Genomic DNA, 18,189 nt, shown 5'->3' with positions numbered 1-18,189 from the left:
CTAACGTGCTTACCTTTAAGAAGTAGAAACACCTGTTCATCTTCGCTGTGTGAAACACATCTCTTCTACTAACAACTGCTTATAGCTCTTGGCATGCATTGTAAATTGTAAGTTTGCGAGTTTCTTGCTTCGAATCATTGTTCCCACAATATCTCTGAATATTGGCCATTCCACATGGGACACCCTGTAAAATCCTCTTCAGTGTCCTCATCCAAGACATAAGACACGAAGTGAAAAAGGAATTTTGCAATGCATTCACGATAAACATAAAGAAAGTATTCGATTGCTGCAAGAACGTGGATATTGAACGAATACATCGCAAGTTGCCACTTAAAGCAAATGTAATTGGTTGCTATATTTGGGAGGCATACTTTTTTTGCAATGTTTATGCCTAATTTCACTCTCTTTTTGTTTTTACTTAGTTCCAATTTACTGTGGGCGAGAGATTACATCAGAATCCAGTGTGCTGTGCTGTGCTGGACGAGTCATCACTGACTTGCCTGCTTTTATTTCCTCTGAAAACATTGACTTAACCCAGTTCTTTTTCCTTACAGCAAAACTACTTTGAATGCTACTCTGGACACGCTTGTTTCTTTCTTTCTTTCTTTCTTTTTTTGTAGGTTTTAGATAACAGATGCATATAATTAGTCGTAATCGATCTGGAGCAATAACTCAACTTGTAAAAATGCGAGTTATCTGTTGTTTTTTTTCCGCCGACGCTTCAAATTAATTGTTTGATACGCGGAGTTCAGTTTCATATCCAGTATTTGAGACAGGAATTGAACTCTGGTTTACCACAGCCGAGTCGGTTGTGAACAGTGTCTGCTGTCGCGTCACAGATGTGTGTTAAGCAAAATCCTTGACTTAGGCTCGCCAGTTGGAGCCAGTGTATTGCATAATTTGCAGCGAGTTTATTTCTTAACCGCTCCCTCCATGTTGAGTTACACAAACGTATGGGGAGTGTAGGTAGTCATGTCTATTGAGACGAGGTCGAACTCAGCTCTCTTTAAAAGAGCTGAACAATTGAAACGTTGGGAAGAATCAGAAACGAACCGTGTGCCTGGAACACCAAACAGGAAGAAAAAGAAGATACAATTTTCTGCGGGATGTGTGTTTTTAGCTGCGTGTGCTGCCGGAGACAAGGAAGAGGTTCTCCGTTTGCTACAGAAAGGGGCAGACATAGATACAGCGAACGTAGATGGGCTGACGGCGCTACATCAGGTAACAGACGCGCTCTCGCCATTTGGTGGAATTTCAAAATGTCATGCGTATTAGTGATTGTGAGCCAGATCATAATGAATTGACTGTTATTGAAGTGGGTCGTTACAAAATGGCTGACACAATCTACAGCTGTCCTACTAAAACAACTTGCTATGAATACTATGATGTGTATTTTCCAAGGGTTTGAATCCGTGTGAAATTACATTTGCAGATTTAGAACAGTGAGCTAATTGTGTTGTCCTCAAGGTGGCAACACTACTTGTGGTTCAATGTTTACATTACGTTAGCGTTGCTTGGGGTAAACACATTTCTTATGACAGCAAGATTTTACTAGTATTAGAAAATATCAGTGCGTGTCTCGGCGACTAGTAGTTTTCTTGTTTGTGTACAACATGAATTGTTTTATTCTGAGAGACATTTCTACCTCTTAGTATCGTAGTGTCAGTCACCTACACCATAAGAGTGTATGCATAAATTTATTTAGTCATACAGACATCTGAGACAGATGAGTTACGTTGTTGTGATGCCAAGGACTATTTACCATTTCATGAAGGACCTGTAATTTATTTGTAAACATTTGTCACCTGTCAGTAGTTGCTGGATACAGATTGATTAGTATGGTTTATAGATGAATGGATATCAGGTAGGACTGTGTAACTAACGTGAACGGGTCATCTCAGTGTTTAAAGGTTTACAAATTGCTATATTGTGTTCAGTTTCTCGTTTTTGCGTGTGCATCATAATTAGCAGTCCTTGCAATTTCACTTTGTGCCTGTTTCGTGTGCTTGGTGCTTCTATGATGATGTTGCTGCGGTCATGTAATTTGCGTCAGATAGGTCCCTACATCATTAACTTAATCCACTTTAACTAACTGAACTGACACTGCTGTAAGTGTGTTAATTGCGAATGAATAAATATTGTGATCTTATGGTTTTGTGTATGTCTGTGTGTACCCTTCAGAAGCAGAACCATACATGTATGCATGACGTTTGGATGCACATTTAGATGGTAATTAGTCAGAGTACTTTGTTGTTGGTATGTATGTCCATTTGTTTGCCTGCCACCATTGACTCGTTAAAATGTAGAGTGTGCATAAGCAATTATGCTGCTTGAGACGTGGTTGTGGTTTTTGAATTGGCCCTGTTTCAGGCAGAACAATAATTTCTATGCTATGTTGGCCTGTTAGTTAACTAATAAGTCTTCATTGAATCATTGTCATCACAGTCTTAGTACTGATATAAATACTTTTATGTGTGGCAGACATACTTTGTCAGCTTCATTGAGTAAAGTGGAATGTTTATACAAATGGAAAGGATATTCCTTTCTTGCCTGCACAAGTGCAGTGCTTGCATTATTATGGGATTCCTTCTTGGCAGTATCACAAATGGAAAATGAGAAAACTGTGGGCCTAAATGTATTTCTGTGAGTGCAGCCATTTGCGTACTTGTGCTTTTTCATTTTATGTCTTTCCTAGAAATGGAATTATTATGGAGAAAGTAGGCCTATTCATCAACAGCTTTTATCAGATATTATGTTGGCACAGTTGCAGTTGTTGTAAAGGCACTGAAAACTGCTTTAACTATTTCTGTTGAGAAAAGGGAGTTATTGTGGTCAGCCAGTCCACTTCATTATTTATACCGGGAGAAACAATTTAGAGTTTGATAACATTTCATTATTTGCTGCTGCCATATGACAATTTTAGCGTTGCAAGTGACTGATGCTAAGTGCATTTGTTGCTGGCAACAGTATGTGAATAATTGTACAGACATCTTGTGCGGTGTTGATCTTGGTGCTTCTGCGACTCTTGATACCTCTGAAAGCAGTAAAGGTGATGTGCACAAGGTAGTACTTGTTTACGTTGAGAGAACGGTGCTATTAAGAAACATAGCCTAGACGTTGAAACTTGTGGTAGTCAACGACAGTAATTTTGATGCCATTAATATTAAATTACCTCTGAAGTATCAGAGAAGGCAGCTATGGAACAGTGAGGCGTTTGTCTGTATTGCTTTACCAGATATCACAAAGTGGGCTGTTGTAAAACTAATGAGTTATGCGTAATGCAGTAGAAACTACTTATGGCAGGCGACGAGTTAAAGCAGAGTGAAATAACTATCGTGTCGTCATTTCCTGTAGAAGGCTCTGCATGTAGTTCAATAGTGATATTTGTACAAATAGCAAATTTTAATCCTTACTGAGTGCTTACTTTGTGTCAGGAAGTCGTTTCTGAAAGTTTGTATGGAGTGTAGCCATGTATGGAAGTGAAACATGGACGACAAATAGTTTGGACAAGAAGAGAATATAAGCTTTTGAAATGTGGTGCTACAGAAGAATGCTGAAGATTAGATGGGTAGATCACATAACTAATGAGGAAGTATTGAATAGGATTGGGGAGAAGAGAAGTTTATGGCACAACTTGACCAGAAGAAGGGATCGGTTGGTAGGACATGTTCTGAGGCATCGAGGGATCACCAATTTAGTATTGGAGGGCAGCGTGGGGGGTAAAAAATCGTAGAGGGAGACCAAGAGATGAATACACTAAACAGATTCGGAAGGATGTAGGTTGCAGTAGGTACTGGGAGATGAAGAAGCTGGCACAGGGTAGAGTAGCATGGAGAGCTGCATCAAACCAGTCTCAGGACTGAAGACCACAACAACAACTGAGTACTTAAATTCCATAAAGAATTTTAGAGTTCCACTGCCGCTTTCCTGCTCCAATCTCTTTCTCTGTCTGGGTAGGGTATTCAGTTCCAAGGAATTTCTGAGAATTGAAGTAGTTTTTTTCCATACAGTTAATCCTGTTGTGTGGAGTACCTGCAAGAAAATATTGGTGTTACCTTTTCCCAGATTTTGTTGATAGATTATCTTGTTCTTATAAACTGCTTGATGACCGGAGCCACAAGCATAGTGGACTGTTGACATGTTCTTGACCCTTTTACCAAGACTGCTGGAGTTACTTTTATGTTGGCTGTCAAATCTGAAATAATTACTGTTTTATGTTGGCTGTCAAATCTGAAATAATTACTGCTGTGTATGATGGTGGCGGAGGATACCCTGTATCAAGAAAAGTAATTTCTTTTTCTGTTCCACTAACAGATGGAGCTGAGGAAAAGGATTGCCTTTATGCCTCTGTATTAGCTGTAGTTTGTCGTATATTATTCTTGTGGTCCTTATGCAAAATGTATGTTGGTGGCAGTAGTATCATTCTACAGTCAGTTTAAAATATCAGTTGTCTAAATTTTCTCAGTAGAGTTTCTTGAAAAGAACTTTGCCTTCCTTCCAGGGATTCCTATTTGAGTCTTGAAGATCAATGTAAGATTTGAATGTTGTTCGAATCTACTGGTAACAAATCTAGCAACCTGCCTCATAATTGCTTTGATGTCTTCCTTTAAATCAACCTAGTGCAGATCCCAAACGCTTTGGCATTAGGCATACTCAAGAGTAGGTCACACTAGCATCTTATATGCTGCCTCCTTTTTCATTGATCCATGTTAATTGGAACGTATGATTAATAATACGACAACTGTGAATGACTGTTTAAGCTTTCACTGTCTGCTGTTTCGTTCAACAGATAACGTTCTAGTCATCAGCGGCTTAGCGTAGTTTAATTGGATAAAGCCTTCCTATCATTCTCTTTCTCTCCTTTCATATGTAGCGTGACATTGCTTAGATTCTTTGTGGAATTATGTTCACAAATTTGACAATGCATTTTGGATAATTTTTCCACCAAGAGGAATGTTCAGTACGAGTTGTTGGCTTTGGCCAGTGACATAATGGTAATGGATTCTGTCAGGTCACCTTTTTACCATTTTGTTAGCGAACCCAAAAAATGTGTGTGTGTTTAGGGGGGGGGGGGGTAGACTGGTTGTGGTGACCCATTGATCTGAAGCTTAGTCCAAAATAGTGTGGAAGGTAACAGTTTGGTTGTGCATTAACAAAGCCGTTTAGTGTGGTACTTGAAAAAAATTTGGTCATGGTGACAGACTGATTTGTAGCTTTGACCAAGGTCTAGCTTAGGTTGGAAGGTGACCGTTTGATTGTGAGTTGGTGAAACAGATGAATATGACAACTGTAAAAACCTCATTGTTGTGATAGACTGACCTGCAGTGTAGTCCAGGTGAAAAAATCGCCAATAACATCGTTACAGTCACCTAACATTTGTGGCGTTTGTCACATGTTACCTGTGCTACTGCACAAAGCAGAAAACTTGTATTGAACATTCCTGTTTATCAGATTTTTCATATGGACATTGATTTTAGGACATCTAATGTACCCTGTTGTCTGCTGGCATTTGTAGGATGTTTGTGCGCAAAATACGATGGCACAGGCATATGTTCCCTTTTGCCTGTCGGCATTACTCCTTAGTACCAACTCATTAACATTGAACTGCACCATTGAGTATGCTGCCATGTAATTTGTAGTGCTCAGAAAAGTTGACTAGGAGACATTACAACAGTTTCCTATTCTATTATTTTTGAGTACTCTGTTCCTGTTACACAGATGATAAAGTGTGGAACTTAACCATAACTTCTACTATTGAGTATCCAATAAAGTTTCCATACACATTAAACATATGTTCTTGAAAGTGGGGATGAGTAAATTCTGAATGTAAGTGTCCCCTATCATTCAATAACATTTGAAATCAATGCCATGGTTGTTATTTCCACTGCACCTGCTGACATAATTTTCCATGGCTCTTAGATATTTAACTTACTGTTATGCTACTTCTATAAAATGTTAGTGTATAGCTGTCTTCAAACATATGTGGTCAGTTTATGTATGAAAAGGGCAGACTGTCAGTATTTGCAGTTTCTTTGTCCAAGGAACATTTTACAATGTTTTAGGGTCAATCAGCTTAATACAAGGAAAATCTATGTCATATGTACAGACCTATGAATGTGCACACATGTGCAGTGAGGAGAGGACAGTTCAGATGTGATCTGAGTTTTTAAACCATCCTAGCAGTTGCCTGAAAAACATGGCACACTTAAATTGGTGTATGAGGCTCCTGAATCTGAGGCAGGTGTCTTAACAAATGCACTCCTTTGGTCGATTATAAGTTATGTACAATGCTCTTACATTTGTATGTACCGGAAGCAAGTTACCTTTTTAAAATAAAAAAAAATAATTATCCATCATGTATTCAGTCTTAACGCTACACACAACCCAATACATTTGCTGCTGACTAAGAACAGGAACCATGCTCCCACACCCCTAATACTTGGTATGTTCCCTTCTGCCTATAGGAAAGACAGGAGACGTCGCTTCATGATGAGTGAGCTGTCGATCTAATAGTGCGGAAACTTTGATATTATGCACTAGCATTCACCTTTATATATTGTTCATCCCTACTCAGAATTCTCAAAATACACTTTAACTGTTACTTCACTGGTATCTCTTTGCACACAATGTAGTAGCCTTTGATGAGAGTATTAGTGCACCACATATGGAGTCATCTGGTACAAAAACCAGGAAGTAACAATATATGGTGATACAAAATAGAACAGTAATGAAAGTTTAGTTGTAGATAAATAATTTAGTGTTCTTGAGTTCATTTGTAGGATGTTGGGGGACTGTAGTTTCTTTACAAAAGAGATTGCTTATGAGGCTCTTATGCCAATAATAGTGAATACTGCTTAAATACACAGGATTTATGTTAGGTGTGAGTGATGGGGGATATCCAGCATACACAAAAATGGCAACATGAGCTATCGTGCGTGCATTAGCCCTGAGAGAAATTGATACAAATGCTGAGAAATATCAACTGCCAACATTAAGGAGTAAACACTATTGAACACCTGGAAGCACACCGTTAGGGCGTCAGATGTCTTGACAAAAGTGCTTCTCAATGAATTCCAAGAATCACTTTCAGGACCAAATCTGCAAATATTCGTCAATTCCACATGCACTGGAGTATAAAAAGTTGTACCGTCAACAACCCATCTAAGAACAGAATAGGGCGAAGCTGTATTACAATGCACAATAAGAAAGTGTACATTTAGCACTCTTTATCACAATAAAGGAGTGCCAATTGGCGCGCGCTGCAAGAACTGTTGTTTCCAGTTGATAAACATTTGAATAATGTGTAAATGCTGCCAATTCGTAACCATGAATACCGTTTTTGAGATTTAGTATTGGAGTATGGACTACACGTTTTTCCTCGAATTTCTCTTTCATACTTCTACTATCAGTCTGCGGTTGCTTCACAATAAAACGGCATTGTAGAATAAATACGTCGCACAGCTGTCCGTATGTGCGTATCAAACGGACGCCCGAACACGTCGAGTTAATGTGTCTATTAATTGACTGTCTAGTATTGGTAGTAAACTTTCAAAAATCGAATGTACCGAAGCAATAATTACAGCACCTGTTCACATGGTTGACATCTCATGTATCGTATCATTGTTACTTAAATAGTACCGCCTAGAATGTAAAACAGAAAAGACGAGGGCAGATCGCGTGCCACGGGAGGGTGGGGCCATCTGGCGCTAGCTCGATCATAAATAAGACGTTCTTCGCCGTGATGACCGCGCCGAGTTATAAATAGCTAGCCCGGCGCCTGGCTGTGGTACGGTCGCGTCGGCGCGCCGAGCGTCGCTGACCTGCTCGAGACGACCATTGCGTCGGCGGCGCACACGTGCCTGGTGGACAGAGTTACGAAGTGCTCGACACCGTACCAACAATCTCAGCTCCTGTGGGAAGAGGGTGTCGGGGGCCGGCCGCGGCGCCCATATTAGTTTCCCGATGAGTGGTCACGACAAATGGTTCTGGATAGACTTGCTACTGGTCACTTTGTGTCGGGACAGGACTCTAGTTCTGTTTCTTCCGATAATTTCTGTTGTGGGGGAAGTCAGGTGGGTGAGGAGTTGCCAATCGTGGATTTCCGAAACATCCGTGGCTTAACTTTCAATGAACAACAGTTCGCTCTGAACATAAGTGTAACGTATTGTGCATATACAGGGTGATTATAATTAAACTTTCAAACTGCTGTATAAATAACACCACTGGTCAGAATGATGTCAAATTGCAATGGAATATTATAGGAGAAGGGGAAAACGTATGGCAGAAGAAAATGACATAGGTACAAAATGTAGCAATAGAGGCCGCAATAAGCATCATAATTTAATAGGGGTCGACTACAAATGACAAATGAATCATACTACAATGCCTAAAGTGTATGTTTGACGTTAAACAAACTGTATTACTCAGTGTGCATAGGTGTACAGGTATGATACTGTTAGTTATGTAAGCCCATCCACCATGGCAAGGTCATATCACACCGGATAGAAAAAATTGGTTTTTGCCCTGATGCCAAGAACTGCATATAAAGCATTAGTCAAAATAAAATCGGATTATTAATTTCCATGTGACTGGCACAACCATTTTGTGCAACAAGTTTAAATCGAGAAACAGAATGTTCGACAACTGATTGAAGTGTTCCATTGTCACGTTCAGAATGTGTTGCACAAGGTGTGTCTTTAATGCAGCTGAGTTTGCAATCAGAACACTGAACGTAACACCTTTCAGATGGCTCCACAGCCAGAAGTCACATGGCCCCCTGCAGGTCCAGGGGTCAGAATAGGCCTGAGGTTAGAGGCAACTAAGAGGTGTCTCACATTTTTCGGCCCTACAAGTTCAGGTCCCATTTTATGGTTTGAGCTGCCGCTTTCCAAATTCTACAGAAGTGCGGACCATATGGGGAAGGATGCCTTACGTGGTGCATGAGTTACCTATAGTGCCCTTGTATTCAATCTCCTGAACCTCATGTCATGGCTTTGCATCTCCATCTGCAATTCAACTATTTGGGTGAGGACTTTCCGGGGCATGTCATCTTCTCCTGTTGTCTTATGTCCTCTTTTGCCCCCCCCCCCCCACCCCCACCTGACAATATTGGATTTCTCTGTGCCCAGTATCCAGCACAGTAGCCAGTCAGTTGTGGTGGGGCTGTTGTGTACCCATTGGGTGGTAGACCCCCTGAAAACACATCGATCGCACTGCTTATGCCTGAGCTGTAAACTCCCCACGTATGCCAAGGAGTAGATGCCTATCTTTGTGGGGCATCAGGACTCCTGGCAACGACCATCATGCCAGGTGGCCTTTTGGTGTGGCTGGGTGGCGCCTGTGGGGAGAGGCCCTGATTGGAGTGGGTGGCATCAAGGCGGCTGACTCGTAATGAAGCAGGCTAAGCCATCTCTTAGTGGTGACCGTACGGCGCCAGCAGTCTCTTAAGAAGGGCAAGATCGAGTACAGTGTGGACAGAAATGACCCGAAATCGGTTCCCTCACTCACTACACTGTGGAAGGAACGTAGGGCTACAGAAAGAAGAGAGCCATATTTGCCTCGGTATTTAGTCTGTAGCTGAAAGAAAGGGGACGCCTTTCTACCTACAAAGCCTCAATATTTTGTTGAACATCTTGAGGATTAGTTTGGGGAAGTGACAGTGGTGTCCATGATTAGAAGCGGTGCAGTATTGATTCAGGCAGTATCCCCAGCCCAGTTTCGGACGTTACTCGCTTTTTACTGATTGGGTGTTATTCCTGTTTCCGTCACTCCCCATAAAAGCCTCAACATGGTCCAGGCGATTATTTTTCCATTGCGACCTCCTCTTGCAGTCTGACGACGAACTCCGTGCCAATCTAGAACAGCGGGTGTTCATTTCATCTGGTGCGTTTACAGGGGACCCAAAGACAACAGGGTTGCTACTGGTGCCTTCATCTTGGCCTTTGAGGGTGATACATTGCCCGAAAAGGTCAAGGTGATGGTTTACCACTGTGACATTAAACGTATGTCTCTCCCCCTAGGCAATGCTTAAAGTGCTCGAAATTCAGGCACATCTTCCTTTTGCACTTCCAGCACCACATGTTGAGACTGCGGACGTCCACTGCATAGAGATATTCCATGTGTGCCTCCTCCCGCTTCTCCCCCTGCGGGTTCGGGGGTTAGAATTGGCCCGCGGTATTCCTGCCTGTCGTAAGAGGCGACTAAAAGGAGTTTCAACCGTTTCGGCCTTCCATGTAATGGTCCCCCTTGTGGTTTGACCTCCATTTTTCAAAATTCTACAGAAGTACGAGCCTTTTGGGGAAGGACACCTTACATGGTGTACCACTGGTCCTAAGTGCACTAAGACCTTGGCACTCAGCATTGCACCGGCGTTGTAACCATATCCACTATTCCTCAAATTGGGCCTAAATGCCTGATGGGTTGTCAAAGTTACGCCCATAGTGCATCTCCATCTGCACCAGCGATCATGATGGACTTTCCATGGCACCAGAAATCCAGCACGGTAGCCAGCCCGTTGTGGTGGGGTCGTCATGTACCCTCTAGGTTGTAGCCCCCTGACAACACAGGGATCGTACTGCCGATACCTGAGCTGCACCCTCCCCACGTCGGCCAAGGAGCAGATGCCCGTCTCCTTGGGGCATCAGGACTCCCGGCAATGGTCATCCTGCCAGGTGGCCCTTGCTGCGGCTGGGTGGCGCCCGTGGGGAGAGCCCCTGGTCGGAGTGGGTGGTATTGGGGCGGACGTTTCGCAGATGAAACGTCAACATGTATCAGGTCGCTGTGCGGCAGAGTCTTTCAAAAGAAAAGGTACCGTTTCTAGTTCTGGTTCTCCTGCCCTTTCCCCCTTGGCCACTCCATGGGAGGAGGGACAGGCCCGCCGGCTTGGGGCGAAGTACTTCCCCCGCTATTTGGTCTGTTCTTGTACCGATGGGGGGACATTCGCCACCTCCAAGCCCATGTTCTTTGTTCAGTACATTGAGGACGTCTTCGGGGAAATCGAGGCTCTCAGCAAGATGCGTTCAGGGTCCGTCCTTATCAAGACCACCTCCGCCACACAGTTGGCGGCGCTCCAGGCGTGCGACCGCCTAGGGGACATCCCAGTATCCATTGTCCCACATCTGGCACTAAATAGGACGCAGGGGGTTATTTTTCATCGTGACCTCCTGCTACAATCTGATGAGGAGCTCAGGGCCAACCTGGAGCGCCGAGGCGTGCATTTCGTCCGGCGAGTCCAGCGCGGCCCCAAAGACCGTCGCATCGGCACCGGGGCCTTTATCCTCGCCTTCGAGGGGGACGTTCTCCCGGAGAAGGTGAAGGTGATGTGCTACCGGTGTGACGTGCGACCTTACGTCCCGCCTCCTATGCGCTGTTTTAGGTGTTTGCGCTTTGGGCACATGTCATCACGGTGTGAGGCTGAGCCCCTTTGTGGCGATTGTGGATGTCCTCTTCGTGAGGAACATACATGCACCCCACCACCTCGGTGCGTTAATTGTCCTGGCGTCCACTCGCCTAGATCCTCAGACTGCCCCGCATATCAGGAGAAAAAGATACAAGAAATCAAAACTTTGGATCGGCTCTCTTATTCTGAGGCCCGGAAGAAGTACGACCGCCTCCAACCCGTGCCATTGACCACCTCGTTTGCCTCAGTTGTGTCCACTCCTTCCGCAGTATCCTCACCCCTATCCTGTCCCCCCTCCGCCTCCTCCGCCCATCAGGGGGCTCTGCCTCCGCCTCCCAAATCCCTCCCTTCCAAATCCTCCTCCCCCGTGGCTCCCACCCCTTCTGCCCCATGGGCCACCCTTCCTCCTCCTCCTCCTCCTCCTCCTCCTCCTCCTCCTCCTCCTCCTCCTCCTCCTCCTCCCCCCACGCCACCTGAGAAGCGATCCTCTTCTCAGGCGTCTATCGGGGAAACGTTCCGGACCCCAGCTTCCGAGGTCCGGCGTTCCAAAACGGACCCCGCGCGTGAGGACCTTCTTCGGGTCCAGCCCACCATCCCTGTGCCTCCTCGGCCTTCCAAGAAGGCCTCCAAGAAGAAGTCTTTATCCCCCTCTCCACCCCGGCGCGTTTCGTCTGACGCTCCATCCGTGAGTCGCTGCTCCCGGCCGTCCTCAGTTTCGCCGGGACGCTCTGCTGCCAGGCGCTCCGCCGGCCTTTCGTCGGCAAATGATGCGGCCCGTCCTACACAACCAGGGACAGCGGCCGCAGCTGGCGACGAGTCGATGGAACCAGATCCGCCTCCCGTCGGTTGTAGCGTAGTTCCCTCGCAACCTGGCCCTCCGCGGCCGTCGAGGTGACCAGCTCTTCCCCCGTCTCGTTCCCCCAACCTTTTGACTAGCGATGGCGTTGTTTCATTGGAACATACGAGGTATTCGATCTAATCGGGAGGAATTACAACTGCTCCTCCGCCTGCACTGTCCGCTCGTCCTTGGTCTCCAGGAAACCAAGTTGCGCCCGACTGACCGTATTGCCTTTACCCACTATACCTCGGAGCGGTATGACCTCACCCCTGTAGACGGTATCCCAGCTCATGGTGGGGTCATGTTGCTCGTTCGGGACGATGTTTATTACCATCCCATCCCATTGACCACCCCACTCCAAGCAATAGCTGTCTGCATTACTCTTTCTGCTTTTACTTTTTCAGTTTGTACCATCTACACTCCACAATCATCTGCTGTTAGTCGGGCTGACATGATGCACCTGATCGTTCAGCTTCCCCCGCCGTTTTTATTGTTTGGCGACTTCAATGCCCATCATCCCCTTTGGGGCTCTCCTGCGTCCTGTCCAAGAGGCTCACTCTTGGCGGATGTCTTCAACCATCTCAATCTTGTCTGCCTCAATACCGGCCCCCGACTTTCCTTTCGGACTCTACTCATACCTACTCCCACTTGGACCTCTCGATCTGTTCTGCCACTCTTGCCCGTCGGTTCGAGTGGTATGTCCTTTCTGACACCTATTCGAGCGACCACTTCCCCTGTGTCGTTCGTCTCCTGCACCACACCCCATCCCCACGTCCTTCGAGCTGGAACATACTGAAAGCTGACTGGGGACTGTACTCATCCCTGGCGACCTTTCCAGACCACGATTTTCCCAGTTGTGACAGTCAGGTTGAATACCTCACGGCTGTTATCATCAATGCTGCCGAACGTTCCATTCCTCGTACTACTTCTTCTTCACGTCGCGTTTCCGTCCCCTGGTGGAACGAGGCTTGTAGGGACGCTATCCGTGCTCGACGACGTGCTTTACACACCTTTCGCCGCCATCCTATGTTGGCGAATTGTATAGAATACAAACGACTCCGAGCGCAATGCCGTAGAGTCATCAAAGACAGCAAAAAAGCTTGTTGGGCCTCTTTCACCAGCTCCTTTAACAGTTTCACTCCCTCTTCTGTCGTTTGGGGTAGCCTGCGCCGGCTGTCGGGCATCAAGGCCCACTCCTCGGTACCTGGCCTGACCTCAGGTAATGAGGTCCTTGTTGATCCTGTGGCTGTCTCCAACGCCTTCGGCCGCTTTTTCGCGGAGGTTTCAAGCTCCGCCCATTACCGTCCTGCCTTCCTTCCCAGGAAAGAGGCTCGGCGACCTTCCTTCCACTCGCTGAATCTGGAAACTTATAATGCCCCCTTTACTATGCGGGAACTCGAACGTGCACTTGCACTGTCCCGGTCCTCTGCTCCGGGGCCAGATGCCATTCACGTTCAGATGCTGGCACACCTTTCTCCGGCGGGCAAAAGCTTCCTTCTTCGTACCTACAATCGCGTCTGGACCGAAGGTCAAGTCCCCATGCGTTGGCGTGACGCCGTTGTTGTTCCTATACCCAAACCTGGGAAGGATAGACACCTTCCTTCTAGTTACCGCCCCATTTCTCTTACAAGCTGTGTCTGTAAGGTAATGGAGCGCATGGTTAATGCTCGGTTAGTTTGGATTCTTGAATCTCGACGACTACTTACTAATGTCCAATGCGGCTTTCGTCGCCGCCGCTCCGCTGTTGACCACCTTGTGACCCTGTCGACATTCATCATGAACAACTTTTTGCGAAGGCGCCAAACGGTAGCCGTGTTCTTCGACTTGGAGAAGGCTTATGATACCTGTTGGAGAGGAGGTATCCTCCACACTATGCACAGGTGGGGCCTACGCGGTCGCCTGCCCCTTTTTATTGATTCCTTTTTAACGGATCGAAAGTTTAGGGTACGTGTGGGTTCCGTATTGTCCGACGTCTTCCTCCAGGAGAACGGAGTGCCTCAGGGCTCCGTCTTGAGCGTAGCCCTTTTTGCTATAGCGATCAATCCAATTATGGATTGCATTCCACCTAATGTCTCAGGCTCTCTCTTTGTCGATGACTTCGCGATCTACTGCAGTGCCCAGAGAACATGCCTCCTGGAGTGCTGCCTTCAGCGTTGTCTAGACAGCCTCTACTCATGGAGCGTGGCAAATGGCTTCCGGTTCTCTGAAGAGAAGACAGTTTGTATCAACTTTTGGCGATATAAAGCGTTCCTTCCGCCATCCTTACATCTCGGTCCCGTTGTTCTCCCATTCGTGGACACAACTAAGTTTCTAGGGCTCACGTTGGACAGGAAACTGTTGGGCTCCACATGTCTCTTATTTGGCGGCCCGTTGTACACGTTCCCTTAATGTCCTAAGAGTTCTTAGCGGTTCATCTTGGGGAGCGGATCGCACTGTCCTGCTTCGCTTGTATCGGTCCATAGTCCGATCGAAGCTGGATTATGGGAGCTTCGTCTACTCGTCCGCTCGGCCGTCCCTCTTACGCCGGCTGAACTCCATCCACCATTGGGGGATACGTCTTGCGACCGGAGCCTTCTACACTAGTCCTGTGGAGAGTCTTTATGCTGAAGCTGCCGAGTTACCATTGACTTACCGGCGCGACGTACTGCTGTGTCGGTATGCCTGCCGGTTGTTGTCTATGCCCGACCACCCCTCTTACGAGTCCTTCTTCGCCGATTCTCTCGACCGTCAGTACGGGTTGTATGTGTCTGCCCTGCTGCCACCCGGAGTCCGCTTCCGTCACCTGCTTCGACAATTGGATTTTGCCCTCCCTACCACCTTCAGAGAGGGTGAGAGCCCGACACCACCTTGGCTCCAGGCTCCGGTTCCTATTTATCTCGACCTCAGCTCACTCCCGAAGGAGGGTACTCCGGCTGCAGTGTATTGCTCACGGTTTGTCGAAATTCGTGCTCGACTTGCCGGTCACACCTTTATTTACACCGATGGCTCCAAAACTGACGATGGTGTCGGCTGTGCCTTTGTCGTCGGGGCCGCCACCTTTAAATACCGGCTCCTCGACCAATGTTCCAGCTTTACGGCCGAGCTTTTCGCTCTCCATCAGGCCGTTCAGTATGCCCGCCGCCACCGCCATTCATCGTATGTACTCTGCTCTGACTCGCTCAGTGCTCTTCAGAGCCTTGGAGCTCCCTATCCGGTCCACCCCTTGATTCAGCGGATACAGCAGTCCCTCCGTTCTTTCGCTGATAATGGTGGTTCTGTCAGCTTTCTGTGGGTTCCCGGACATGTAGGAGTGCCTGCGAATGAGGCTGCGGATGCTGCAGCCAAGGCTGCAGTCCTCCTGCCTCGGCCAGCCTCCCATTGTGTCCCGTCATCTGACGTTCGTGGGGATGTATGTAAGAGGCTTGTGTCGTTGTGGTGGGATGCTTGGTCATCCCTCCAAGGAAACAAGCTCCGGGCAGTAAAACCGCTCCCAACTGCTTGGACAACATCCTCCCGACCATCTCGGCGCGAGGAGGTCCTTCTGACCAGGTTGCGGATTGGGCATTGCCGGTTTAGCCACCGCTACCTGCTCTCCGGTGATCCAGCCCCGCAGTGCCCTTGTGGTCAGGCATTAACAGTGCGCCATGTTTTATTGTTGTGTCCCCGTTTTAATCAATTTCGTGTTGTCCTGTCCCTGCCATCTACTTTACCGGATGTTTTAGCTGATGACGCTCGAGCAGCTGCTCGTATTCTGCGTTTTATAACTTTAACTGGCTTGTCCAAAGACATTTAACCTTTTTACTTATTTTATCTGCATCTTTGTGAGGTACTTCTGGTGTCCCCCTATCCCCTTGAGTTTTAGCAGATTCCATTTGCTCTAACACCAGTGACTGGGCGCTAATGACCTCAGCAGTTGAGCGCCCTTAAACCGTACCAAAAAAAAAAAAAAACTCCTCCCGCTTGTATCAACGGTAGAGAGCAGCACTCTCCCTGCTCACCAGACTGCACTGTAATCAAAAAGGAGTGGAAAGTCATGGAGTAAAAGACCCTGGACTGGTTGACTTACCAAGAGGCCAAACGTAAATTTGAACGATGACATCCAATTTGGTTGACGTCCACATATGCTGCAGCTGCATTACCATTGTCACATGTACCAGTTGTCCCACACTCTATGCCGCGAGCAGTGGGCCCTCCGGATCTTGAGAATACAGTGGTGGTAGGAAGAAAATATCCTTCCGTTGCTCCCAAAGTACCTACTTTGAGAGCAAGCCCCCCCCCCCCCCCCAAATGCAGTAGACCTCCCCTCAGCTGGAGAGGCAACAACCTCCCTGAGCTCCTCTTGTGTGGAAGGGAACCCTTGGGACCCTCTCTACTAATGCCACAGTGGACACTCGCCAGTGGCTAAAGGAGCCAAAAGCCACTGCGCGAATAGCTTCACGGTCTTCCTCCGTGCCTGAAGCCACTTCGGAGAAGTCCTCCCAGCAAGCGCCTAAAGAGAAGTGAGAGGGCAAGCAAACAAGGAAGTCTGCTAAGAAAAACGCCCCTCCGGTGGCCCCAACACCACCAGTGTCTACCATTTCTGCACCTGAGGATGAGGTGGATATCTTGGTGTCCCCTGAGGACCTGGATCTCACTGATGGCTCATCCACAATAGGAATGGATACAAATACTCAATCAGTGGCAGCAGGTGACCCTGAGGCGTAACCTGCATCATTCTGTGCTTCATGTCTTCCCACCCTCATAACATCCTCCAGTGGAATTGCTGCTGTTTTTTTCCACCACCTGGCTGAGCTACGGCAATGTTGAGCTTTACATCTGCTTTCTGCATTGACCTCCAGGAAACCTGGATCCCGGCAATGTAGAGGCCCCTGCCCTACACGGATATAGGGGATATTACAAGAACCGTAGCGACTATAATAGTGTGTCGGGTGGTTTGTGTCTGTCTTGAACTCAGTATGCAGTGAACATGTGCCCCTTCAAACCCTTCTTGAAGCTGTGGCTGTCAAGATATGGATGATGCAACGTAGATCATCCTCCAGATGGTGCAGTACCCCTGAACGCATTGGCTGCACTGATCAACTCCCTAAACCTTTCCTACTTTTGGGAGATTTTAATGCCCGTAACTCCTTTTGGGGTGGCACTGTGCTCGTTGGCCGAGGTAGAGATGTCGAAACTTTCCTGTCTTAACTCGACCTCTGCCTCTTAAATACTGGGGCCCCCACATGTTTCATTGTGCCTCATGGCACTTACTCGGCCATTGATTTATCCCTCTGCAGCCCAGGACTTCTCCCATGTGTCCACTGGAGAGCCTACGATGACTTGTGTGGTAGTGATCACTTTCCCATCTTCCTGTCACTCCCCCATCGCCATTCCCCTGGACGTCTGCCAAGATGGGCTTTAAACAAGGCTGAGTGGGAAGCTTCCATCTGTGCTGTCACTGTTGAATCTCCGCCACATGGTACCATTGCTGTGGTAGTTGAGCGGGTCACTAGAACGACCGTTTGTGCGGCGGAAAACACGGTCCCCTGTTCTTTAGGGTGCCCCCAACGAAAGTCAGTACCTTGGTGGTCGCCGGAAATCGCTGAGGCCATTAAAGAGCGTCGGCGAGCTCTATAGCGAGATAAGTGGCACCATTCCCTTGAGTACCTAATAGCTTTGAAATGGCTCCATGCCCGCGTTCACCAGCTTATAAAAAGACGGAAACAGGAGAGGTACGTCTCAGCCATTCCTGGTCTGGACAAAGATCAGACATGTTTGTGGGTACCAGACCCCGACAGGTGTCACTGGCATTTACAGTAATGGTGTGTTATCTACCGATGCAAACGCAATTGCCGTACACTTTGCTGAGCTCTATGATCAAGCCTCCACGTCGGAGAATTATCCCTCAGCATTTTGCACCCTCAAAATGCGGATGGAAAGGAAAGCTTTCTCGTTCATTGAACGTCACAGTGAACCCTATAATGCTGTGTTTACA

General features: G+C 47.0%; 1 protein-coding gene across 6 annotated transcripts in view; it reads left to right on the top strand.

Moving 5' to 3' along the window:
* Nucleotides 1–913: 913 nt before the first annotated feature.
* Nucleotides 914–18,189, top strand: part of LOC124613251 (protein phosphatase 1 regulatory subunit 12A) — a 371,783-nt gene continuing 354,507 nt past the window's right edge. For 5 of the 6 annotated variants that reach the window (XM_047141939.1, XM_047141940.1, XM_047141942.1 and 2 more), the window contains exon 1: nucleotides 914–1,221. In XM_047141939.1, the coding sequence (XP_046997895.1) occupies nucleotides 973–1,221 (249 nt within the window). In that variant the 5' untranslated portion in view covers nucleotides 914–972. The remainder of the gene's footprint in view (nucleotides 1,222–18,189) is intronic. The other variant, XM_047141941.1, reaches the window with a different exon arrangement.

The sequence above is a fragment of the Schistocerca americana genome, chromosome 4 (genome assembly GCF_021461395.2).
Source record: "Schistocerca americana isolate TAMUIC-IGC-003095 chromosome 4, iqSchAmer2.1, whole genome shotgun sequence".
NCBI lineage: Eukaryota > Metazoa > Arthropoda > Insecta > Orthoptera > Acrididae > Schistocerca > Schistocerca americana.
Note: the sequence above shows the minus strand (reverse complement) of the source record. Positions and strands in the feature narration are given on the sequence as shown.